The sequence below is a fragment of the Tamandua tetradactyla genome, chromosome 10 (assembly GCF_023851605.1).
Source record: "Tamandua tetradactyla isolate mTamTet1 chromosome 10, mTamTet1.pri, whole genome shotgun sequence".
NCBI lineage: Eukaryota > Metazoa > Chordata > Mammalia > Pilosa > Myrmecophagidae > Tamandua > Tamandua tetradactyla.
In genome coordinates, this window is record NC_135336.1 from 97,028,808 (window position 1) to 97,056,393 (window position 27,586).

At 42.8% G+C, this 27,586-nt stretch overlaps 1 protein-coding gene across 3 annotated transcripts in view; it reads left to right on the forward strand.

Moving 5' to 3' along the window:
- IGSF5 (immunoglobulin superfamily member 5) overlaps nt 1–27,586 on the forward strand; it is a 50,276-nt gene that overhangs the window by 11,086 nt on the left and 11,604 nt on the right. For 2 of the 3 annotated variants that reach the window (XM_077118947.1, XM_077118945.1), the window contains 5 exons: nt 2,875–3,174; nt 12,718–12,858; nt 16,593–16,614; nt 18,776–18,876; nt 20,610–20,683. In XM_077118947.1, coding sequence (XP_076975062.1) covers nt 2,875–3,174; nt 12,718–12,858; nt 16,593–16,614; nt 18,776–18,876; nt 20,610–20,683 — 638 coding nt within the window. The remainder of the gene's footprint in view (nt 1–2,874; nt 3,175–12,717; nt 12,859–16,592; nt 16,615–18,775; nt 18,877–20,609; nt 20,684–27,586) is intronic. The other variant, XM_077118946.1, reaches the window with a different exon arrangement.

Consider the following 27,586-nt stretch of genomic DNA (forward strand, 5'->3'; position numbering starts at 1 on the left):
AAAGGAGATGAGAGAGTCAGTAGAGCATTCATGGAACACTACATGGGGGAAGGGACCATTCAAGCTTTGCCTCCAACATCTGCAGTGTTTGGCAAAATGGGAGGGGGAAAGAGAGGGTTGTCACTCAGGAGTAGGGAAACAGGATCAAAGGCATCGCTTTTTTTTTGCTGCTTGTAAAGCATATCAAATCCATAAATCTATGTGGTTTTATAGCATCTTCCCAAACCTATAAATCTAAAACACTGTCTGAACATCCCTAACATGCCTTTTTATACATGGATAATTAACGTGGAATGTGGTGTTCTTACAGATGGAAAAGACAAGCATCCAGGGAAATTAAAGACTTCTCCCAAGTCCCCCAGGAGGAGCAGCTCAGGCTAGGACAGAGCTCTGACCGTTTCACCCAGGCCCACTTTGTTCTTAGTGGAAGAAATGTTCTCTGACCAACGGGTGTCTCTCAGGGGAAAAAGGAATCTTGAAAGAGGCAGATCATGTCATTTTGAAAATGAATGATCCAAGGATTGGTCCCACCCCTACCCCTTATATATCAGCAAAATCAAGCGGGTTTATGATCCAAAATTTGTGTGAAAATTTTAGACATCACCTTTGTTTTAAAGAATGTGTCCTGCTACTAGATAACATCTGCGAATGCCTATGGAGAAAGGTGAATCACAATTGTATACTGAGAAGGGAAATGCTTCAGATTGCTGTATTTGCCCATTTATTACCCAAGCCTATCATTAACTCACCAGACCCAGGGGAGGCCTATTGTGCTGTGAGGGCCTCAGGCACTGAGTTAGAGAGCCTGTGTTACTAACTGATGTAATACTTTGTATCCAGCTTCTGCATTCTTAACCCTCTCCACCAAAACAAGCAAACAGTGGAGGAATGAACAAAACAAACAAAGGAACAAGCACACAACTCTTAAGCCTTATGGGACAAATCCTCTCCCCATTCATTGTTGGATTTAAAGTAGTCCTTGATTTAGCAAAGGCGATTTACTATTCCAAGAGACTTTTCAGGAAAGGAACAGTTGGAAAGCTAAGATTTCAGAGTGAGAGAGCTTTGGGAGGTCATCTAATCAGTGTGGCCTGGGGAATGGTGGGTGTCTCCCCAGGCCCCTTCAGGCTGGTCTTTGAGGTCAAACCCATTTTCATCATAATGCTGAGCAGTGTTACCATTCTCACAGTCGCAGGGGAGGTTTCCATAACCCTTAGGAAGGTCTTAAGGGCTTACCTGAGGGAACCAGTCCTTGTCAATGACTGATGTGTCATTGGAAATCAGGCGGGGGGGAAAGATTCATTCAAAGTGCCAGATAGAGCAATGGATTTAAACCCATGCAGTATAAAGGTCCCTTGATACCGTTTTAGATTCCACAGTGCATCTAATCTGTAAGAAACCATGACTTGTTGAGTTTCTGAATAGGGTCAAAGAAGACGATCCATGATGATCTGAAAAGGCTGTTAAATGCTCCTTACTCTTCCAGTTAGAGATCTGGGGGAGTCAGGTTTTCTTTATGTACTTCAAATGAAACAATATATTGCAACAGATTGACTGCAGAGGCAGTATGAAATCTAGGCAGACTTCAAAAAGATTTGCATAAAGGCAAACCATGTCATTCTTCTAATTTTTTTTTTTGGTTTGAAAATATAATTAGTTTTCATAAAAATAAAAAATATATCCTCTATGACATGCAGTGGAGTTATTTTTTAGTAAGTATCTAACACTAAATCAAGATTTAACTTTAAATATGGTAAATATCAGGAGATAACACCCCCACAAAACCTCTTTAGGGGTCCTCAGTGATTGTTTGGGGGGTTGGGGGGTGGGTCAGGAATTGAATCACATAGTAGTTTCTATCACCTGTACATCTTATACTCCATGATATTTCAGTATATAAAGGGGTCTTGAGACCAAAATGCTTGCAAACAGCTGATGCAGTCAAATAATATCATTCGACAAGCAGGAAACTGAGAGCCTAAAAGTTTCCGTGACTTGCTGGGCGGTGGCACTTTTGTGGCAGAGCCAGGACTGAAAACAGATTTTTTGATTCTTAGCCCTGTGTTCTTCCCATTATACTATGCAGCAGGGTGTTTGGGACATTTTAATTTTACCTTCTCAATGTGTATTCCATTAAGGCTGTGTCTTTACAGGGTCCAGCCCTCAGGTTATTTCAGCATGATTAGAAAATCCAGGGTTATTTTCAGCTGGGTTACTGACAGTGTGGGCACTGGTATGTGCCAGTGGGTCCTTAATAAAAACCTTAAGATGAGTTTCCTGATAAACGTATTCTGATAGGTGATTTGGCCTAGTTATTTCTGTAATTTGATGAGATTTGTTTTGATTAAATTTTAACAAGAAAAAATATTTTGTACAAAATTATGTTTAAAAATCTGTGACCCAAATATAAATAAGTCCAATAAATCAGATTGGCCAATACCAGGAAAAGACCTACTTCCCCCGAGGCTCTGGGCTGTGGCTCCTCAAAACGAAAAGAAGGTCAAGGTCATTTCCTTCCTGCTCCTTCTCCCAGGCTGAGTGGGGATGGGGTGAGGGCAGAGCCCCCACGGGAGCACGTGGCCTTCTCTTTCATGGACAATGCGCTTTCCCTGGGTTCTTGCAAAATAAAATGCATTTTCTCAGTAATGATACGTTTTCCTGTGAGCAATTTTACTTTCTACAGGGACCCTGGCAGGTAAAACTAAAGGCACCAAGAAACCTGAGTTAGGGTTTCCTGATACAGACACAGCCTCTTTGGGGTTTAGGAAGATCTCTCTTGGGCGATGTGATTTGAAGCAAAACTTTTTAAAGAGAAAATGTAGGTATTTCGAGGTGTGGTCATTTCTTCCAAATGTTTCTCTTTTTCTTCTGTAGTTGTGGGAAACTTGAGCGTCCCTGGGGCTGGGCTGGTGGTCCCCGAGGACGCACCTTGTAATGTTACTTGTCAAGCGCTGGGCTGGAGCCCACTCCCAGCCCTGGCCTGGGAGGTCGGCGTCCCGGTCAGCCACTCCAGCTGGGCCTGGGTCCCCGACACTGAGGACCCTCGGAATGCAGCGAGCGTCCTGTCTCTCACGCCCCAAGGCAACGGGACTCTGACTTGCAGGGCTGACCTGAAGGACCTGCACTTTCACAGGTCTGTAACTGTAAACCTTACTGTGACTCAGTCTCCCTTGGGTAAGTGAAGACTTTTTGTTCTATAGAAATTAAATGATTATTTCATGCTTATATTTTCTGTCATGTGACTTAATCAGTAATGCTTAGGACAATTTTACAGTGACATTGATTTCTGGTTGGGGTGCTGGTGAAGGCCAATTGCATGTGCTGTCAGCTTCACGACCCTGCAAGTCCAGCTGCTTTTACAATTACATCTTAAGGTTTCGCTCTTTGCTACTATATATGAAAACCATTAAGTCTCTTGCCAGTAACTGATCATAAGGTGGCATCAGGTTTAGAGTGAAACCCTTGAATTAAAGCGTTTTCTCTCTAGCTTTCACCCATTATTCCAATTCCATCCTACCCTTTAGGCCGAAATGAATGAAGCAAGTCCATCTAAAATTTCAAAAAGATGCTCGGGTCCTTTTGGATTCCTTCAATCTTAGTGGGATGATGTTGTTTCATTTTTTTACCCAGTAAATCTGCAGTGCACTTGGAAGTACCAAGGCTATATATGATTTTAACTTGACTGAGTGACATAGTTTAAAGCGTAGAGACCAAAAAGTATCTGCCCTGGGGTTCTTGTCACACAGAAAACTCTGTCCGTGCAGTTCCCAGGGGCAGAGCCTCCTGGAGCTCCGAGTCCGAGGGGACAACTAGGAAACACGGGTTTTACTGCGGCCGTCAGCAGGCGGAGTGGCAACTCTTTCACGTTACCAAAAAGGAGAGGGAGCCTTAAAGAAATCATGAGCTTTATGTGAGATCGCACAGCTGGCTGAGGCAGAGCTGGACCGAGAAGCTAGGATGGGCTTCCTCTCGGCCCAAAGCTATGCCCAGTGTGGCAGCACCTTTAAGATCTTTCACAGCTTGGAACAAAGCTGTAGCCAAGTCGAAATAGTAACACTAGTAAAGTAGTACTATAGAACACTCTGCAGTGCTCTGCACGTCTCAATGGTGAGCAAAATTAAACTGCACAATGGCCCCATGAGTCAATGGGATCACTGCTCTTGTTTAGAGGTCAGGTGACAGTGGCACGGGGTTCGGGAACTTTTCTGTAGAGCTAGTGAAGGGCAGGAGGTAGTCCTGGCAGTATGGTTCCAGAGTCTGCTCACCTGTCAGCTCCGTCCACCACTAAAGGACAGTGTTGGTGGCCGTTTGGATGGTGTGGCTGTGAACTTAGCAAAGCCATCCGGGACCTAATGTGTTGGTGTTGCCAGCTTTCACAATTCTGACTTTCCAGGGCAGGGATTGGGTTCTAGAGCAGCACAAGCCTGGTCCTTGGTGTTATGCCCCCTGCCCTCCGGTCTCCATGTCCAGTGCCCCCAGAGACGAGGCAGGCCACAGAAGTGAATGCATGAGTGAATGTGTGTGTCAGATAGAAGATGGCATGCTGTGTCTTTGGGGAAGCAGAGAGGGCATGCTCCATCCAGGTGGGGACGCCCATACCAGCTCCAGCCTGCCCTCGCCAAGGCGAGCATGCACTCAGCACTGCCAGAGCTTCTGGTTTTTCTAGCATTGCCAAATCTTTCTAGTATTTTGAGAAATGTTGGAAATCTGGAGTTTTAAGTGAACTTTCTTGACTTTTAAATGTTGGCAACTAATTGCAATTTTTTGCAACTCTGTGGGCCAGGAAGAACAAAAGAGGTTTGGGAAACAGCCTGTTTCCCTAACCCTGCTGTATAATCTCTCTTTTAATATTCTATGAAAACTCAGCTAACCTTAAGTTTGTGGAAGCAGTTGATTGACACTGCAGAGTCAAATTTTATCTCGAAGAGAAACAACTCATGGCCTTTTTTCACTTGAAGGAGCGAAAACCAAGTATAAGGGTCCCTCCTCTTTTTTCTGACTTGTGGAAGGTTGTGAGAGGCCCATATTTCCAGAAAAGGCAGAGCAGTAGAGCACTCACTTGTTGGGACAGCTGTTACATCTTCTGCTGATTTCTCACACAAGTATTTGTATATCTGTGCCCGAGGAGACCCATGGGTCAGCTAAACTCGGTTTCAGTGAATCCCTATGCTTTTTTTTTTCATGGGCAGGCACCGGGAATTGAACCCAGGTCTCTGGCATGGCAGGTGAGAACTCTGCCACTGAGCCACCGCGGCCTGCCCATCCCTATGCTTTTGAGTGTAAAGAATACAGAAATTTCTGTTTCTTTGATTTTAAGGTGATTTTTTAAAAACTTATTGAATTCAAGAGCATTTCCTACCAAGGCTAAGTAGTAATATGAAAACAGAATTCAAACCCAACTTGCTCTTTCTCCGCTTATTATTTTGAACTATTAAAACCCTCTAGAAAAGTTGCAAAAATAGAACAACGAATATCCAAATACCTTCACTTACACAACCAAATGAAACATTTTGCCACGTTTGCTTCCCTGTCTCACCTATATTTTGTTGTTTTCATAGAACAATTTGAGAGTTAGTGGGAGACTTTACAAAATTTTAACCTTAAATACTCCGGCATGTATATCATAACAGGGTCATTCTCCTACGTAACTCCAGTGTAATTGGTAGTCAGGAGATTTAACAGGGACACAATACAGCCCATATTCAAGTTTCCCCATTTGTTTAATGATGTCCTTTATGGCCATTTTTCGCTTTCCCAGTATTGCACGTGCTGACATGTCTTCTTCAGTCTCCTTTAATCTGGAATGGTTCCCCTACTTTTTTTTTTGTCTTTACTGATATAGATGATTTTTGATGGTTAGAGGACATTTGGCAAAGTGCCCCTCAATTTGGAGTTGTCTGATGTTTTTTTAAGTTTGGACATTTGGCGAAGGTGGTGCCTCCAGATTTCTTCTATAAAGGTGTCCTTTTGCCTTTATAGTTACTAAGTTATCTATGCATGTTGAATGAATATCCTTTTTTCAGTCTTTGACCTAGTAACTTTTGTATCCACAGATAACTCATTGCCTGAATCAACTATTGTTATAGTGGTTGTAAAGAGTGGTTTTCTGCTTCTTTCTGTATTTATTGTTTGGCATTCTGCCAAAAAGAGCCTTTCCTTTAATTTTTCCTCCTTTTTGGGGTATGCTTTATTCAACACACTTTAATCCATTCTTAATCATTGTCTGTTTTGATGCTCAGACTGCTCTAGGTGTGGCAGTGGGAATCTCTTCTGCTGACTCTGGCATCCTCTTGACATTTCTGTGTTAGCTTTTGAGCACTGGAACAATGAGATGTTCCAAACTCACTTTGCACTTTCATTGTCCCAGCCAGGAAGCATCCATTTTTCCAAGGAGCCAACCCAGCTTGCTTTTAAACTACTTAAAGATAATAAGGTATGGTCCAAGCTTTGCCAGGATAGATTAAAAAACAAAAACAAAATTCCATTAGCACCCAACGAAACTATTTAAACCACACCTCTTTCTTAACAAGGTCAAAATGCAGGGTAGAGCTCTGTTCTGGGGGTGGTGCCTATAGAAACAGGTTTTAGAGATCGGCTTGCCTGCAGATGATTTCTTTTGCAGGGGAAATGCAAGGGGCACTTAATTTCCCTTTATCAGGTTTAAATCAGCTGAATTCTTCTTAGACTAGGACTAGTGAAGTGAGAGGCTTAATTACGGCAGCTGGAGTTGTGAGAGCCTGGGAGAGGAAAGCACAGGGGTGCATTCAGTGAGTCTTTATTGGGCTCATTTGGAAAAGGGTAATTTGTTTCTAAATTATTCATTAAGATCCAGAGCAGCTGGTGGCTGGCTGCTTGTGGTGTGTTCTACGCCAGTTTTAGTGGCTGAAGACCTCATGACAGCTTAGGCTAGGCAAGCTCGATGGGAGGGTTTACGGGAGAACAGCTAGGCTTACAGAGTCCAAAGACTCAAGAGGCTGTATCTGCTCAGGCTTCTTTGGAAATGTGATCAACACCCAGTCCTGCCATCCATTTCTTAAAAGGGCAAGAAACTGGTTTTCAATCCTGGAAAGATCCCTTTCATTCATTGAAAGAAAAGTGACAGTGGCTGCTTAGAAAGCCTGAAAAGCTCAAGCACAAAAAGTTGTATGAGCAATTACTGGTTTATAGTTCAAAAAGCTTCTTTGCCATGAAAAGCATCTTGAAAGACATAATTCTTTTTTTCAGATCTGTTTTTTTCAAGTTGATTTTCCTGATTATGAAAGTAATAAAACTTATCAAACATAAAATGAATGTAAATTAGAAAGTGAAAGCCTCTCCCATCTCGTCTTGACTAAGTCCCATCAATGCTGGGTACAGTCCCCTGGATTGTTTTTATGTATATTTATTTATGTTTATAGGTTGGGAAATTACAACTGAAGTAATATTTTTTCAGGACACACAAGCACCTTATACGATCTAAAATTCTATAAAATTAAGCTTATAATCTTGATTTTTGTGATAAGTAGCAACTGTGGGGGGAAACTGGTAGGAGTGTTGAGTACCTGGTGCTGTGATTTGGGGCCAGTTACTGATCTTTGGGGTTTGGCTTTCCTGCCTTTAAAACGAAGGCGAAAAATAAATAAATAAATAAAATGAAAGAGAGAAGGTGAGAGCAGAGAGTTCTCTCTTCCGACTGTGTCAGAGCCACGGTGGGGGGAGGTGGGGGGAGCAGAGGCTTTAGCCTGCTCACTCACTTATGCCCAGCCCCGCTTCCCCAGCCCTCCTGATTTAACAGGTCTGCATACGGCCTGGGAATTGGCATTTTTCTAAAGCTCCCAACTTACTCTAAGGGTCTAGGAACTTTCAAAGGCCTTGCCTCATCTCTTGTTACTGTCTACATAGATCTGGACACCAGACGGCCTGGGTTCAGACTTTTGGCAAGTTACTTCACCTCTCTGTGCCTCAGATTCCTCTGTAAAATTGAGATAACAACAATACCCACCTTACAGGGTTGTTGCTGGTTAAAATACCTAAGCATTTAGGACGGTCCAATGTAGACACGCAGAGGCGTGTGCAATTATTATTATTTTCTTATTTCCGAGATCCTCCATGGCTCCTCCGGCCAGCACAGTAGTGTGCTTTGTACCTGCCGATGGTGACATTTTTTATTAATATGGTTAGTTTTAAGAACTTCTCTGCACCGTTTTAAAATTGTCAGCATCCCTTAGAGAGCATCTACTTTCCTTTGCTTCAGAGATGGGAAAAGGCCAATGTTAAAGCCGAGATGACAGTCACACAGTGATTTCAGGACCTCAATCCTCATAGAGGGTTTTGTGAAGGAACAGAGGGAGGAATGCAGCGGTGCTGAACTCGGAGATGATCTGTCTGAGTCACTGCTGTGGGCTACTCGGGTACAGTATGTGCATCGCCTCTGGCAAGTCTGCACTTCACCCTGAATTGTGCACAGCCGCACCCCCCAGGGCACAAGTCAAGGGGGCAGTGCCCACCTTTAGGCTTTCTGAAAATATACTTCTTTCATACAATACTGAGCTGTGCCTTCTCCAGAAGGATTATTCCAAACCGGCGAGGCTGGGTGGCAGGAGAGAAAAACCTGGGCAGAGGACCTGGGAATTTCCTGTTTTGCATGACCTTGGACAATCAATCTTTGTCATGAGGGTCCTATCTACATAGCCAAGGGGTTGGATTATAGATCATCCCCAAATACTGTGTTTACATCACAATTTTTGATATAGCATGTTACTATTATTTATTTGCTTTAAGTACATTCATTTGAAAATTAGCCTCATTCTAAACATCTCTCTCTGTATGCCTGTATGTATACATATATGCACACATTATTACATATATGTAGTACATGCTAAATTAAATGGTGTAATTTATGGTAAATGGAAAGTTACTTTTAAAATAAGAAAGGTTCATTTCTGTGTCTCCAGCCCCACATCCCACTTCCCCTGGGGCACGCACCACTTTGGTGTACACTTGAGTACAGGGAGAACTGACGTCTCCCTTAGGTGTGAAGCTCCATGGAAAATCTGACTTCCAGAGAGGTGTGGCCACAGTCGGTGGGAAGCCAAAGCTCCACGGGCTGTGCTTCCTGACCCCAGGGGCCGTTCTGGTCACAGCTCAGGGGCTTGAGGTGAGGACAGGCGTCCCGGGGTAGGAACGGGAGCTTGGAGTCAGAACACAAGGTGGCCGCCCCTTCCTTTGCACAGGTGCTCCTGGGGACAAGGCAGTCTATTGCTGTGTAGGTTAGAGGAAAGGTGGCTATATTAAGTCTCGGTTGACAGAGGCTGGCAGCAAATAATTTTCTCCAGAAGGGAGGGAAAAGGCCACTGCTATGGAGCATTTGAGGAAGTCAACAAGTATGCTGCTTTATGCTAGTAATTCCAGATTTCTCTCTTAGAGCTTGAGCCAGAACCTACTGTTTAACCCCAGTGGGCTTTCTTATTATGAAAACCTCCCTAGTTTATAAGAGCGTTCATCACACTGGCTTTAGAATGGGCACAGCAATTTCACACTGAACCTACCATGCTCTCTGCACTCTCACATGCCTCTTGTGTCCTGCACCTGCCGTGCTCTCTGCACTCTCACATGCCTTCTGTAACGCGAGGGGCCGCTGGATGCTGTTTACATCTGGCTGCACACCATGGACTCTCACCGACCCTCTGCATCATAATCACTGGGGGACCACTTGGACTCCTTGAGTATCTTCATTAGAGGGAGCTTGGAGTCTGCCTGTGCAGTGTGGGTTCCTGAGGCCTCTTGGGACCATCTTTTGAGAACCTCTGCTCTCTGTGGAGCAAGGGGATAAGCCAACTCACTCTTTGGGTGTGTAGAGGATGGCTTGTTTTAGATTTCTCTTTTTTTTTTGGCATGTGCAGGCTCCTGGAATTGAACCCGGGTCTCTGGCATGACAGCGAGAATTCTAACACTGAGCTACCCTTGCACTGCCAGGGGCTGGCTGGTTTTAAAGCTCTAATTCTGGGGTTGGGTTGGGGGTGGTATGAGAAGGGTATAATCCTGTTTCTTTCCCCTTCACCTCTCTTTTGGGAACCATTTTCCTGTTTTTATTTGTTCAACACATCTCAATAAGAGATGGCGGGTGACATGGAGATGGACAGCATTAGGGAAGTAGTTATGACTTTTGTACAATACTACAGGTCTGCTCTGGGCACCTTAATATGGGGAAAAAGGTGGGCTCAAGGTCTGGCACAGTGCAGTGGACTACCTGGTGTACATTCTTCTCTCCTTCATGTACAGTCCCAAGGGGACTCAACCTCTTCATTTGTCCTTCCATCTATCCATCCATCCATCTATTCATCCATGCATCCACCCATCCATGCATTTATCCATGCACCCATACCTCCAACCACCCAATTGTCTAACTATCCAATCATCCATCCATCTATCCATCCATCCATCCATCCATCCACCCACCCACCCACCCACCCACCCACCCACACATCCATCCACCCACCCACCCACCCATCCATCCATCCATCCATCCATCCATCCATCCATCCATCCATCCATCCACCCATCCATCCTAGGTGTCTAATATGTGTCAGGCATTTAGCGTATAAGAAAAATAAAACACAGTTCCTAGCTTTGAGGGCATGAAATCCATTTTAGACAATAGCAGATAATGTAAACAACAGCAATCAATTTCATAGATATTCGACATGATGATGAGTATAAAGTGTAAAAAAAGAAAAGGAAACTCAAAATTACTTAGTATCTGTCAATGCCTTAGAAGGAAATTAAAAAAAAAATCATTGGCTCAGAGAAGCCTTGCCTGAAGGGGAATAGATGAATGTATTTTCATATTACATAATTTTTCAAGGGGCAGAGTTCCCTGAATATTTGCACTTGCTGTTAGAGAAGCTTGTGCATTATCCTGCAGTCAGACCCTTGTTTGCCTATGAGTCAGTGTGCAGGTATGTGATGCTCACAGTCAGCAGTTGTAATCTATGTAATGCCATCTCTACCCATACCTGCAATGTATGCTAAGCATTTACGTTAGACATAGGGATAGAAAATATGACTGACAGGTCAGTTTTCAGGGAAACTCCAAGGCAGAATATTCTAGGACTGTTTTCAACACTAACCTTGGTTCCAAAGTGCTGGATGGCCATTTATTTAAGAGCAAACCATACTTTCCTTCACAGGAAGTCTGTTGTTTTAATATTCTCTAAATTTTAAAATATTAATTAATGACCACCATCTAATAAAATAGCATTCATTGACATCGAGACTCCACCCAAGCATTGAATGACAGATTCTTCTTGAGTAGCATCTTCCATTTAAACAGATGGGTGTAAATGTTTGTGGTTTGACTTCTAAGAAGTTCAGCAGGGGAAGTGAAATGCTACTTGAGAGCTCTCTGAGAATCAGCGCAGTTCCCACGAGACATTCCCTGATTATGTAAATATGCTCTGTCCTGGTGACTGAGTACTTAAAGTAGCTACTAGGACTGAGACATTGAAGGACTAACTTCAGATACTTTTAATGAACAAATTTGAATTTAGAGAAACACATGGGGCTAGTTATAGTATGGGCTAAAACATGGCTGTGAAAAATTAAAATGGTCTTTTTTTTCGCTCCTTCCTCTCTCTCCCTTTTATTTCCTGCTCACTCTGCCTCACCTTTCCCTTTTTGTTTCCCAGTTCTATGAGTGCTGTATACAATAAGAGGGAAAAGTAGAGACTCAGGGAGAGGCTTTTATCAGAGTTTAGAGTGTGGCCTCACTCTTGGTCACAGTTGACAGTATGATGGATGGGTGTTTGATCCAAGCCAGATCCATCCAGACCTGCCTCCAGAAATTTGTAACTACAATTGAAAATAAATATATTAGTCTTCTCTAGGTCATTACACCTGTTACATGTGCACTCTTGTCACATGAGCTGGAGAAGCAAAATAAGTCATTCTCTAGAGAAAGAGAAAAATGGAGAAAGCACACAGGTGGAGTAGATAGGAATGAAAAAGAAAGTTGTGATTGTATCATTCATTCCAGTTCTTTCCTATTCCCTTCTCTAATCTTGGGTTCCGTGAGAAATCCTGTATATTTTCTGTAAGTTATTTCTTGCTTAAGCTAATCCAAGTGGGTTAAATAAAACAAAAAAAAAATCCTAACCAATAGTAATAATAATAAGACACTGAGGAAGGTGGCTCATGAAAACCAATGGAAAAAGCAATTACTGCCAAGAAACGAAGCCCATGGGTGGGCTTTGACTCCTAATTTCCTTTAGAAGTGATCCTCCCCTATCTGTCTGCATTTCCTCAGAGTCCCAAGGGTGGGGACATGGAAACACGCACCACATGTCATTCTTTCTGTTTGGTCTAGGAGCAGTGCTCAGTAGATATCTCTTGTGTGAATAAAAGGCGTTCCACCATGATACTCACTATTCCAAGAGCAGGGAGCTGTCAGCACAGCCCAGCCTCATTACCCACCTCTCAGGAAGGGCAGAGGCATTAACCAGCCAGGACTGTGCTCCTAAGCAGTTACAACTTATCCACAGTGTTGTGACGGGCCATACTGTGGAGGACTGCATAATTACCCTAAGGGAACTTGGCATTTAACACCCAGCTATTGCAGGCCAAATAATTATATTATTTGAAAATATGATCCAACTTACAGTGTGGCAGAATCGGTGATCACCTATCATTAGACAGCAGCAAGCATCACTAAACTACTTTTCTCTCCTTTCCATCTCATAGGTAGTATTGATAAACCAGGCAACTCATTGCCTACCTGGGCAATAATCCTTCTTGCAGTATCACTGTCATTGCTCTTGATCCTGGTAATTGTTCTGATTATAATATTCTGCTGCTGTTGTGTCTCCAGGAGAGAGAAAAAAGGTAATTTTATTTTTTTGGGTGCCTATCGATTTCTACATACCTTTGAACTTCTGATGCAGGCAATTGAAGTTCATCAGCTCATCAGCTCTTTCAAAAGATATATTAGCTTTCTGAGTCCTCGAAAGAAACTATGCTAAATCCATAGGGAAGGAATGGGCTTTCTTGAGGAAAGAAGTCACTCCTTTGGGGTCTGATGCAAGCTCATTACATCTCTCCAGGGAGACTGAGATTTCACACTTTTGAGGAGTGGGTACTTTTGGTGCCTTTCTACCAGACACTGATTATTCACCTTTTATGATTATTTAAGCGGATACATGGCTGCTGAGATCTGTCATTGAGGTGGTAGCTTAGCATGAAACCAGGAATGAAGGCCTTGCAAGGGCCTCCAGGAACGTCAGGTGGAAACAGTACCAACCCGGATCAAGGTGCCGAAGTTTCAGGAAGTAGATTTTATTAGTCTGTGGCCATAGGGCTCAGGGCAGGAGCCTATGAAAGTCTGAACCCTGATAAAGGGCTGATACAAGATATTTCTGGACAGAATGGCTGCTCCATCTTCCTAATATGGCAATTGGTTACACTCCAGGGAGATGATTGGCTGCTGGCAGTGGTTCCCTAATATGGTAACTGGCTACACTGGAGGGAAGGGATTGGCTACTGGCAGCATTTTCCTAATATGGTAACTGGCTGTACTTGAGGGAGGTGATTGGTTGCTCACTGGTGGGAGGTGATTGGCTGCTCGCTAGTGGGAGGTGATTGGCTGCTCGCTAGTGGGAGGTAATTGGCTGCTCACTGGTGGGAGGTGATTGGCTGCTCGCTAGTGGGAGGTGATTGGCTGCTTGCTGGTGGGCAGAACCAGGAAGAGTTGGGAAAGCTGTGTTATGGGGGGAAGGGGCTTGCTTGCTGCCCAGAACCTGCTTGTTACAGTAGGGTTTTCTTAGAATAATGCCCATATATGTAAGCACAGTAAAACGTTTATTCCTATTTTGTGGAATTCCAAATCTTCCTTTGTAGGTGAATGTTGGTGTAGTGGTAGAAAGAAAAAAATAGGATCTTCTATTAATCAAAATAATACAAATAAAATTATACTAAGAAAAATAATTTATGTATTTCTTCTGAAAGATGTCTTTTGAGGTACTCCAAGACTTATGAAAGTGAAGGTCTTGTTTGGGAATTGGGCTCCACTTTGGGGTGGGCTCAGGGTAGAATAGGGTACTTAGCAACTTCAGAAGCCAAAGGAGCCTCTATTGCAATAACCATTTGGGGTTTTCTGTGGGACTGAATGTGTCTGTCTTTCCTTTTATTTCTTTCTCTTATTAATCCTTGATCTACTCCTAGTTGAATATTTTGGACATTTAAACATTTTTTCTTAAAATTAGATTTCTGATGTTAGGGCACATGTGGGTTTAATTGCATTTTAAAATTTATTAACACTAACTGTACTTGATGAGCATTTTTTGTGTGTGAGGTGGACGCTAACTAACTCACCCTTTTGGAAAGAATCTCTCTCTGAATGAAATATTCCATGTAAAACATGTGGTCTATCCTTAACTAGGCTGATAGTCTAGCCTTAGCTCCTCCATAGATTTGTTTTGTGATTGGGGAATTAATTTTGTGATATAACTAGATTTCCTGGAAAAGAGAAATTGAAAAACAGTGAAATCCTGTTGACTCTGATTACATGGGAATTTGCTTTTACCTGGGAGATGCCCTATATGCCACAGATAGAGGACTTGAATAAAATACACTGGACCTAAAGTAAAAACAATGGAATATACCTTAAAATTTTAATTCAGAAGTGACTGAGGATTCTTCTGTGCCTTCAGATTATTATTTTGAACGTTAGCTATTTTGAAGTACTTACAGAACTTTCTGGTTATTTGTAAGGAATTTCTGCTTGTCTTTGGCCATTGTCGGTTCTGTAGTAGCCTGGTATGAAGTTAATGATGGCTGGTGGCTGAGACGGGATGTGTGGAAGGATGATTCTCTGATTTCTCATTCAGAAAACAAGAATAAACACTGTGGCCACTGTAACAAAGTGCCAGAAGTAGGTGGTGTAAAAATTTACAGTCTCACACAGTTCTGGAGACCAGAAATCTGAAATCAGGTGTGGGCAGGGCTGTGCTCCTTGTGAACCTATAGGGAAAATCTTTTCAGGTCTTTCCAACTTCTGGTGGTTGTGGACCTTCCTTGGTGTTCTTAGCTTGCAGCTGCATCACTTTAATCTCTTTGTCATTGTCTCATGGCCTTCCCCTCCATGTCTGTGTGTCCTTGTGTCCAAATTTCCAAATAAGACCTAAACATGTGTTTTGGGGAACACAGTCCAACCTATAACAAGTTCTACTCTACAGATTTGTTGGGAGAATTAAATACATTAACACATGTAAAAGTTTATGACCTAGATTTCATTATTTAACTTGGAGATGAAAGGCCCGTGTAAGAGTGAGTTTTTTCTTTCCCCTTGTCTGTAGCAAGTCCAGGTGAGGGCTGGGAACAGGGCCTGGGAGGGTCCTTTTAGAACACCAGCCCTGCCCACACCAGGTATAATTCACAGTGAAAACTGCCCTACACTTAGCACAAATATAAATGATCTGGGTATCCCCCGGATGATTATTTCAAGCAAACATCAGATTCTTTCCGAAGCATGTTGACTGGTGAAGCCAGAACTGACCGAGAGCATGTGAGAGCTCTGGGCAGCTTGGCCTGGATGCCTTGGCACCGCAGTTCCTGGAGCCACAGGGACCCCCAAGCCCAGCTCCTCCAGCCCCGGCCCCTGGCAGCGCTAAGGACCTTCTTCTGTGGGCATCATCGGGGAGACCGAGGAATGTCTCTCCCATGTGCAAGTAGGATTGTTTCCCAGCTGCAATTTGGGGTATTAAGTGGCAGATATTATTAGAACTAAAACGAGGGAAAATGTTATCTAAAAAAACAAGGAAAGCTCATATTGTTTAAACCTTAGTAAAACCTGAAGTTCTGGAAGGAGTTGGCAGGAGAGCATGGTGCTAAGGAATACTGGATTTGGAATCAGACGGTCCAAGACTGGAAGTGGAGCTCCAGAACTCGACATCTTCAAATTCTGCATTTCCTCCAGTCCAAGGATCCATTGATTAAAAACATGACAGCTGGGAGTGGAGGGGTGGAGAAAAGCAACTGTGTAACTTGATTCCATTGGTACATACTGATTGGCAGCATATCTTAGAAGTAAAGACATCTGGTGCTTAAGTTGTATAATTCCTCATCTTTTAAAGAGATACAGCAATATATACTAATTCCTTGTCCGTTACAAATGTGGTAGAACCAAACCTTTACCCTCTGGTTGTTGTAATGATGAAATGAGCTAATACCTAGCACAGCTCCGGCACACAGTGAGAACTGAATGGATGGAAGTGGAGGTTGTTAACAGAGAGAAGTTCCTCTTGAGGAAGTGGACTCTTTATAATCTCACCAGTCAAATTCAACATTCACTTACAGGTGCCCACTGTATCTCAGGCTCCCAGGGGTTACTTATTTTTATGATGTTGAATGGTGAATTCCATTTGAACACTTGGAAGAAGTCGTTTGGTAATTCAATGTGGGGGAACTGAGTAACCTATTGGGTTAAAATTGTTACTAAGATGAAGTCTCTAAAAATCAGGGTGCTTATAAAAATCAATGCAATTTTATTTTCAGAGTAAGTATTCCAATTTTTCTAATGTGCTTTTTCTTTTTCTTTCTCCCCCCCCCCCCACCCCTTCTAGAGTCTATTCAAAGTGAAGTAAGGTAAGTTTGAAATCACATTGATTTTCTGGGGAAACAAACAAAAAAGGAGCACACACACAAAGCTGTGGGAACCTAGGATTTATGTTCCTGGAAATTAAGTACCGAAAATGGACGGTTCTGAAAACTGCCTATGCCAATCATGAACTGAAAGGGCAGTGAGAATGGCGGGATACAGCAAAGGGGCTGCCTGTCTGGGTGACTCTCCGTGGCTTATTAGGGAAATGCAGCAGATTTTCTGCTTGATGTCTAACATATATAAATCTCCACAAGAGGACACTGTGCACCATGGCTGTTGTCTTTCCTGCTTTGAATTAAGGCTGGGTCCTTGAACACTTTTTCAAGGATGTTAACCAGGCAGATGTCTAGAATTTCTGGGGTGGCAGAGGACAGTGAAACTTGCTGCAAATTAGGAAGTGTTCACTGCTTGTTCTACCGACCAGGGGGCCCAAGACAATCCCTCCCATTCCTACTCTAATGCAGAAGTAGCTGCCAGCAGTTTTGAGGTGACTCTCTCAAGAACTTGCAATACTATACAATAACCGGTTTAAATATTTGCAATATTTACATAATCATAAATGTGTGAAGGAGAGGGATTTTTAGATGCTGGTGGTTTTGGGGGGCATTTGGAACAAAATCACTTCTAGTTTTCAGTATTTTATTAGATCACATTTTTTAAAAAGAAAGATTGAGGTTTTAAAATACCTTTGGCTGCATATTGTGAATGGAGAGTGGAGAGTGACCATGTCCCAGCTCTGAATTCTTTCTCCCTCCACCTGTTACTTCCTGGGAAGGGTGTGGGCTTGAGCAAGGTGGCTGCACGCTGAGCCCCCACAGAGCTGTTATCTGGCAGTGCACCTCCTTTGGGACTTGACGTGGGGCAAGGAAGAGGGAAGGGAAACTGGCCCCGGGGAATTTACCCTGGCATGTCTCATCATTGCTGTCAATGGCACGGTCCCAGCCTGGGTTCTTTGGTCACCGTTATTGACTGAGTCGATGGCGTCTGTTTCTGATCTCGGGCTCTTAGGGGATTTAAACGGTCCCGTGAACAACAACTCCCCAGGGAAATCGGTAGGAAATAGGAGGAAAGTAATGGTGATAACGGCTGGCATCTCTCAGGCGCCTAACGTATGTGCCAGGTCCGGTTCTCAGCCTTGTGGAGGTTCGGATCTTATTAAATTCTCCGGACGATTTTGGGAGGCTGGGTTTGCATTTAGTAAAGGAGGAGACTGCAAGGGACAGAGAGATTGTACCCGACCTCGCCCACCTTGCCCAGATCTCCCGTTCTCCGAGTGGAGGAGTCAGAACGTGAGTGAGGCCAGCCTGCACGAGGGCCAGGCTTTCCTCTGGGTGCAGCTCTAGCACTTAAACCAGAGAGCAGGCGGTAGGACAGGGGTGGCTCTCCGGGACGAGCGTGTCCCACCTGACTGGGCCTCTCCCTGCACCCATGGCGCTAATTTCAGCTGCTCACGGATTTCTTTGGAACTATTTCCTTTTGGGGTGATGAAATTGTTCTGAAACTGGTTAGTGGTCATGGTTGCACGACACTGTGGATGTGCTAAATGCAACTGAGTTGCATGCCCTAAAATGCTTAAAACAGTAAAATTTTCATGCACATAAACCTAAAAAAAGACACATTTTTTTCTTATAGTATCAATGCATTTTACTATAGAAAAAGTTGAATATAGTTATAAGAAGTAGTTGCAGGTTACAATGCTAAGGCCATGGGAATATCAAGGATCTCTTAAAGGACTCCAGCAAGTGGATTAGGACCCACTTCGAATGGGTAGGGTCACATCTCCATGGACACTGTTTAATCAAAAGCTCTCACCCTATGATAGGTCTACCCCCACAATACTGGATTAAAAGAATATGGCTTTTCTGGGGTACATAACAGTTGAAACCAGCACAAGCACAAGCAGGGAGTGGAGCCTGTGGACCTGTTGTGATCACTTTTCATCTCCCCATCATGGGCATGTGGGAACACACAGGCAGTCTGCACCCAACGGTGTGGTAGCCGAGAGTGCCCATCCCTACAGTCACCAACTCTTGGGAAGCTGGCTGCAGCCTTGCCATGTGTTCTATGCATAAGATGCACTGAGCAGACCTGTGTAAGCCATGTCCCTGCGATGAACATTTGACTTTAAACAGTGTGTCATTCTAGGAAATCTGCAGATGTGAAAACAAATGACAAGACTTTTGAGACGAAGACAGAAAGTGGAAATGAGAACTTTGGATACAGTCCAGATGAATCAAGGATTACAAGTGAGTGGACAGGATGGGGCAGGAGAAAGACCCTCCAAAAAGAGGGCGTTTGGAAGAGGTGCTGGCTGAACTGTAGCTTCAGAGGGCAGATAGCTCAAGGAATGGTGGTCATTAATTTTGGGGTAATTTTTCAAAGAAGGAGAAATTCTAGGACTAGAACAATTCTAGAGTTAGGTTAAGAGTAAAAATCCACCTGTTTGTCTAAAGCTTAAAATAAAGTGAGGTAGACATCTTAGCAGTTTCAAAAATAATAATAATTGAGTTGGGGCAAGATGGTGGCTTAGTGAGGTATGGAGTTTTGTTCGTCCTCCAGAGCAGCTAGTAAATAGTCAGAAAAAATACAGAACAACGGCTGGGGCTACATCAGTGACCAGACACACAGTGGACACCAGTCTGGACAAGCTGGACCGGCTCAGACCTCACACAGAGCTGAAGAACATCTTGTGTTGGTTCCTGTGCAGATGCTTGCTATTTGCTCATTGCTGCCTCTAATGGTTGGTTTGCTTTCCTCCACAAACCAAGGGCAGTTTATGGCCTGGGGTTAGCATCTACTCCCATGGAAGCACAGAAAAGAGGAAGCTCTGTACCTCCTGCTCTGTATATTAAATATACCAGTGACACATCATACATGTTTGGTGTGTTACAGTTGTCAAAGTACTGATGTGTCATTTGAGTCTCAGCAAAAAATCTATGTCATATGTAACACACACACACACACACACACTAATAATAATAACTTTCTTTTTTGTTTGTGAGCTTGATTTCTACCTTGAAGTGTGGGAAGAGACATTTTAATACCTTGGGGATAACTTTCCCAATATTTCAAGTAGATTCCAGCAAAACTGAAAGTCAGCAAAAGTCTGTCCTTATGCAGCTTGCAGGTATAGGAGAATGTTGGACGACTAAACCTGGTTTAGAAAAGTCTTTTTGCAGTACTTCAATTTCCTAGGATGCAGAATCATTTTGTAGGATGGAGTCATAGTGAGGAGAGCACCTGTGAAGGCAGCAGGGTAGGGTTTCAACCTAGATGCTTTTGTTGGGCTGATGAGAGGGGAAGGTTTTGGGTTGTTCCTCAGTCTGAAAGGGGCCTCAGCCTTAACAGTCACCTGGCAAGACAAATTCTTTGGAAGGATTTATAGCCAACCAACCCCAGCTGAAGGAAAACAATTTTTTTCCCACTAAGATTAGGGTTCTACTCTCATTCTATCCATTTCACTACTGTCAACTCCCATTAGGTTCCAAATAGTAAGTTTCAGATTGAAAAAAATTTTCCATGAAGCATTAACTGCATCTTTTTGGTAATCAGACCACACCTTCTTGCAAAATTTCCAGTGGGTGAATATTTATTCATTTGTGTTTTGAGTAATTCATCAAGTAGCTTGTCCAAAATCATGAGCCCAACAAAACTTCTGCGTATTTTTTTCTATTTGTTGTGTGTTTTCCTCAGTCAGCTATTAAAGCTATGGATTCATTATGTCTCTGGATGAGATTTAGAAGTGTCAAGAAAATAATTAATTTTGAGTCAGTTTGGCATGTTTTGATTTTATGTAAATAAATTTCTACAAATATATAACCTCAAAAGAATATTTTACAAAAGGTTTGTATGGTTAGGGGTTATTGCTTGCCAGGGATACTAAAAAAAAGAGCAAGTGTATTTCCTTGAAAATCGGAATTGCTAGAATATCCAGCTTGATTTTTGTTACTTACACTCTAAAACCATCCTTCCGTTGCAGAGACTTCTTCTCTTCCACAAACATCTTATGAATTCAGTGTTTTGGAACAGCGCGGCAGCCAGCGACCTCATCAGGTAATATAAACCATTTTTTCTCTTTTTCAGAATCTTTTTGCCATTTAAAATCCCTTGCCTCATGATAGGTGATTATAAACTGGTGCAGCTTTTATGTTCATAGTTTAAGAACACTGTCTTTGTTCATCTCCATATGAAGCTGTCAGCTTGGAGGGATTGGAGCCGGGACACTGAATATCTCTTGCCCTCATGCCATTGCCAACAATGGTGTCGAGACCAAGGCTAGTTACAACCTAACTGCTTTGCACATGACTTGATTTGGGACACATTCAGTTTCAACCACTGTAACAATGAGCAGGATTTATAACTTGCCATTTGTTCTCTTTGAGCCAAGTTTCCCCATATGTAAGCCAAGTCTCTGCTCTCCTGGGTACCTGGTGCCCATAGGAGGCATAGACCCTCAGACATTGGCTCATGGAAGGATGCTGGGTTCTGAGCACGGAACAGGACAGAGATAATGCTCTATTTGCAAGATTCATACTAGTGAGCTCGAGAGCTGGAATATTCAGGGGGGAATTAGAATTTAAGGGAAAGCTGAGAAGTAATAAATGACTAAGGAAGAGGACTTAGAGCCACTGGAATGCTGGAGTTGCCATTTACTGAGATGGAAGACACAGTCAGTGGAGTGACTATTTTTGGGAAAGATTAGAAGTTAGTTGGAAAATTTTAGATGTTGGGATATCTGCCCGACATCCACAGGAGGGTTATAGGTGCAAGTGGATGCACCATATCAATAAGTCAAAGAAGAAAAACCACATGATCCTCTTGATGCAAAAAAAGGCATTTGACAAAATTAACATCCTTTCTTGATGAAAGGATCCTTTCTCAAGAAAGGATGTTGAAAACACCTCAAGGGATAGGAATAGTAGGGGACTTCCTCAGCATGATGAAGGGAAGGAATATATTGAAAAACTCTCAGCTAAAATCAATAGGGAAGCACTGAAACTTTCCCTCTAAGATTAGTAATAAGACAAGGATGCTCACTGTCACCAGTTGACTGCTTTTCCTCTGAAGAACTAATGAAATAAATCCCTTTTTATTAAAAGCCAATCCATCTCGGGTGTGTTGCATTCTGGCAGCTAGCAAACTAGAATAGTAGGTAACAGGTACTATATGTTGAAAATCCTGAAAAATCTACAACAAAGCTACTAGAGCTAATAGTGTAGCAAAGTGGCAAGGTACAAGATCAACACCCAAAAATCAGTAGTGTTTCTATATCCTAGTGATGAGCAATCTGAGGAGGAAATCAAGAAAAAAAATCCACTTGCAATAGCAACCAAAAGAATCAAATATTTAAGAATACATTTAACTAAGGAGACAAAAGACCTACACACAGAATACTGTTTAAAAATTAAAAAATTAAAAATTTAAAAATTTTTAAAAATTTAGCAATTTAGAAATTGCTAAAAGAAATCATGGAAGACCTAAATAAATGGAAGGGCATACCATGTTCATGGATTTTTAGACTAAACATAGTTAAGATGTAATTCTACCCAAATTAATTTATAGATTCAATGCAATATCAGTTAAAATCCCAACAACTTACTTTGCAGAAATAGAAAAATGAACTTTACTTGGAAGAGCATGGTGCTCTGAATAGCTAAAAATATCTTGAGAAAGAAAATTGAAGTGGGAGGTCTCTTACTACCTGACTTTAAAGCATATTACAAAGCTGCAGTATTCAAAACAGCATGGTACTAGCTTAAAGATAGATATACTGACAAATGGAGTTGAATTGAGTGTTCAAAAATAGACCCTGTCATCTATGGACAGTTGATCTTTGATAAGGCAGTCAAGCCAACCTACCTGGGACAGAGTAGTCTATTCAACAAATGGTATTTGGAGAACTATATATCCATATGAAAAAGAATGAAGGGGATCCATATCTCACACCCTATACAAAATTTAACTCAAAATGGATCAAAGACCTAAACATTAGAGTTAAGACCATAAAACTTTTAGAAGAAAATGGGGGGGGGATTATCTTATAAATCTTGTGATAGGAGGTGATTTCCTTGACCTTACACCCAAAGCACGAACAGTGAAAAAAAGAAATAGATAAATGGAATCTCCTCAAAATTAAACACTTTTGAGCATCAAAGAACTTTGTCAGGAAAGTAAAAAGGCAGCTCATGCAATGGGAGACAATATCAGATAAAGGAAAAGCTATGTTCTTGTAATCCAGTCTTTTGGGGGCAGACCTATTGTTTGGTGGGGTCTTCTGATTAGGTTGTTTCCATGGAGATATGACCCTGTCCATTCAAGGTGGTCTTAATCCACTTACTGGAGTCCTTTAAGAGGGAATCATTTTGGAGAAAGCACAGATGCTTGGAGACAGAAATGCTGCAGGAGATGCTAAGCTCAGAAATGAAATCCATGATTTGCCTTGGAGAAGCTAAGCAGACCCATGGATATTTAGAGAGAGAAATGTCTCAGAGCTGCTAAGAAGACCCACAGGACATAGAGAGAAAGTCACTGGAATAAGAAGCTAAAAGCAATGAACCAGGAACAAGGACAAGCAGATACCAGCCAGATGGCAGAGGCATTCCAGATGCCAGTGGCCTGTCTTCAGAGTTCAAGTATCACCTTGATGTTTTAATTTGGACATTTTCATGGTCTTTGAACTGTAAATTTGTAGCCTAATAAATCCCTTTGTAAAAGCCAATCTATTTCTGGTATATTGCATTCTGGCAGGTTTAGCAAACTGAAACAGTATTGTTGTTTATCAAGCATCTTTTTGATGGGGGTCTGTCCTTCCAGAGGCTGATTAAGTTAAAGAACACAGTAAATTAGAGACTGCATGACATGATGTATTAATTTTTGGATACAGAGTCAGCATTAGTTGTCATACATATGAATTATGGTTCATGTGCAGAAGATAAGATTGTTCTATACCCCAGATCATATTGGACAAAATATATGTAACCAACACCATTTCTCTGACCTGCACAGATGCAACTTCAAGCAAGAAATATTTCATTGTGATTCTGCAGTCAAGCCCCCAATAAGTATGATTGTTCTCCTTTTATAGCTTTCAGAAAAGCCAAATTCACGTTGAATTTATACAGGTGTATTTAGTGAGACTGTCTTGGGTTGATTCTGAATGCAGATTGTTTTTAGCATGAGGTGCTGCTGCTGAGACTGTGCCTTCACAAGCACCCATCATTCTCTCTCTCTTTTTTTTTCAAATGTATCTGAATATTAATAAGTTCTTCTATATACATAAAGTAGAACTAAAGTAAATTAATGTCAGCAAGGCATTGAAACTATACAGGTTCTTTATAAACCACTGGTATCAATGTAGGGAGGAAAGACTCAAGACAGAAGAAAACATAGGACTGACAGGTCATCAAAAACTGTAACCTGCCATAGCATACAGTAGCTTTCACTGCCTGCTGCAGAGTGATCCTAAAGTTACTGGCAAGAAAAAACAGTATTAGAATGATTTTTATGGCTAAATTGGCTCTGTTGGTCTTAATTAATCTCCATTCTAGCATTTTCAGAAGAATCCCAGCCATAATGCAGATAAAGAAGACAGGTGTACTGTAATATTTCTTCTCTCATTCTGTTTGGAATTCTCTGATGTCAAGAGCTTGTTAACTCTCTTTTGACCAGATAAGACTGGTTGGGGTAGGGAAATTTCACTTTTGCCATTCTCTTGAACACTTCTTTGTGCTGAGATAGCATTGTCCTTACTGTACCCCTCCAGTAGAGAAACTCATTTCTCTTTTCCCCTTTGATTTTTACTCCGTCCTGCTATTGGAGTAGATCTTCCAGTGGAGAGGAAAAGAATTGGTTATCAGGGTTGGGAGTCAAGTTGCTCAGGTTCTTTACTAACTTTTCTGAGGAGGAAGGAGAGACCGCCGAGTCTTTCTGGGCACTGTCTTCAATAGGCGTCAGGGAAAATTCCAGGGTCAAGGCTGGGTTAGGCTTCTGTGTTGGGTCCATAGAGATCTAGCACAGCTCTAGAGTCTTCTGAGATCTTTGGGTCCGAGTAGGAAGTTGATGCTGAAGGTCTTCAAACGGCTACAAGATGGTCTGGAAAGAAATGACAGCCCAGAAAGAGTACAAAAAATCTGCACCCCAGCAAGCAGTGGTGAGGGAGAGAACTTGTCCCCATCATTCTCTTGTGATGTAGAAATTTACTTAGTTTGCAGGGAATTCCAGGTCATGATATTTTTTCTGTAGCTGGGATTTTAGCTCAATACATACATCTTGCCAGCAGTGTGCACCTTCCAGGCTGTTCGGGGATGTGGCAGGGGATGGGGAAGCATTTGCTGATTCTCAGTCATGTGTCAGAAGGACCTACGTGATGCTATTAGAGGCAACAAATATCGCCCAGTGGGAAGACAAAGGAGAGGGCTGTGACAGGAAAGAAGACAGGCCTGTGAATTTCCTTCCATTAAGTCTGCTTGGCACGTATATCTTCTGAGGAATTTAATGTGGAGCTGGGAGGAGCCACAGGCTCCCTTTTGATGGACAATTCTTTTGTGTAAGAGGTAGCAGATAGAAGGGAATAGTAACCAGGCTGTGAAGGTGGTGGCAAGACAAAGCTGCCAAGACCTGGCCAGGGTGGGAGCCACAGGCTATGAAGGAGGATGGTTGGCCAGTGGACTCTGTCCCACTCAGCGCCAAGTGTGGACACCCCACAGACACGGTTAACCCAGGCATTGCCTCTATGGCCTTTTGCCTGTCGAGCATCTTTTCAGATGATGGATGAGCCCAGAGGGGGCAAGCTGGAAGGAAACTCAGAATAGGGTAATGCCAAGTGATTTCCTTCAAAATATAAATGGGAAAAGGAGAAATTAAGATGTGCTAGGATGTGGAAATGGGGAATGCCGGGTAGGAGCTCTGAGTGTTGAAAACACCCAGAGAGAGAAATGTAAGAAGTAACCTTCTAAATAATCTGTCTGTGGAAAAAGAGCAGGAGCCATGGTGCCGAGCCTGGGAGTGGTCAACATGCACTTACACCTCTTAAGGGAACTTCTTGGGAAGTAGTGCACTGTGGCAGGAAGGCATCAGGGTTGTTAAGATTCAAACCAGAAATCCAAGAAGGCAAATTGTTCTTTCTGCCTTGGTTAGAAACTAGCTAAATGCTATCAAAGGCTGAATTTTTTCCTACAGTGGCAGACTATAAGTACAGCTCTGAACAGGTGAATCTTTATCAGCCAAAGGTTCCCTTTGCAGGGTATGGAGCGAGGTATTCTCTCTAGGTTGCTGCAGTGAGTTTAGGTCAACTAAAATTTCAAGGGTATAGTCTTCAAGACAGCCCTCACTTTCTGAAACCAACCAGCAGTTTGGGGAGGGGGGTGGTTCCCAAACTTCCTTCAGGTTTGGTAATTTGCTCATAGAACTCACTGAAACCTCACATTTACGATTTATTCCAGGGAGAGGATGGATATGGAGATCAGCCAAGGGAGGGGGCAGGGGGCAGACTCTTGGAGTTCCAGATTTGGGACTTCAGTTGTCCTTTCCCTGGGGAGTCAGGGCATGTTGCTTTCCTGGAATGTATGTGTGACAATACACATGGAGTTCTGCAGACCAGGGAAGCTCACCTGAGCCTTGGCATTCACTTTTTATAGGAGTGCCATTGTGTAGGCATGATTCCTTGACTGTCCACGTTTGACCTTGGTCTCCAGCTGCATCCACACCATATGATTGAAAGCCCCTATTCTAAATCACAGTGTTGGTCTTTCTGGGTGGGCAGCAACCCCCCAAATCATATTGTTGTTATCTGGCTAGCCCAAGACCCCCAGGTAAACAAAGATTACCTCCCAGAAGCTCAGGGCAATGGTCACACCTCTTTGGGGCCAAAGTTAAATTCTTTCCTATGCAGTTGCCCATTTGGAGAACCTGGGCGTGAGATGAATCATGGGTTACCCTTCCCTTGATGCACTCTGAGAAGGGAGCGAGCAAGATGGCATTAAAGGAAAGAGCTGGGCCTAGAAATATAGTAGCTCCTTCTGTGTTCTTGGATTTGAGGACATAGCCCTGCTTGTGGTCAGTTGGCTCCTCAACAGCTGTTAGGATGGCCAAACCACAGTTTACAGAAGCAAGTCAAAGTGACTCTTAGCAGAGAGGTGCCTTCTATGAGCTTTCAGAATGTGAGGCTCCACGTCCTGCCTGGTCTGTGTTGCCAGCTTCTTGCTGTGCAGGCTGATGAGTCTCTTCCACATGGACGATGCAACCTGTGCTCTTTCTTTTTTCATAATCTCTCTCCACTCTGCAGTGAGCCTTGCTCCCTAAAGGGCCTAAGGAGAGGCAGCTGGGAGCTATCCATAGTCCCTTCTAATTTGTTCTTTCATCCTGACTTCCTTTCCAGTGCCTCAGTGTGACTCTGATTTGTCCCAGCATCCCACACACTGCTGTGGGGTGTTTCCATGCATATGTAACTCCTAACCCAGAGATGAGGCCCAGTGGGGCTTCTGCCTAAGAAGCTTGCTTGTTAAAGTACAGGGTTATTGACTACAGATTACATTATTTTGCAGAACACTGGAACTAGGCTTGGGTCCTGTAGATTAAATAGAGATATCTCAAGCTGTGAGTCAACTTGCAGCAAAACACTTCCCAATCCCTGTAACTGGGGAGCTGATTGGGTCAGATGTCTTATCCATGGTGACACACCTACAACACTGCCTTAATGTGCCAGGGCTGCTATGATAAATACCATGCAATGGGTTGGCTTAAACAATGCAAATTTATCTCCTAATTTGGAGGCCAGAAGTCCAAAATCATGCTATGGACAGGCTATGCTGTCTCTTGGGATGCACAGTGTTCTGGTGCCAGCTTGCCACAGCCTTTGGGGTTCCTTGGCTTGCATCTCTGCTTCTGTCACATGGCTTCTTCTGGCTTCTACTTCTACTCAGCTGTCTCTGCTCTTGGTCTACTCTTGTGGCTTTCTCT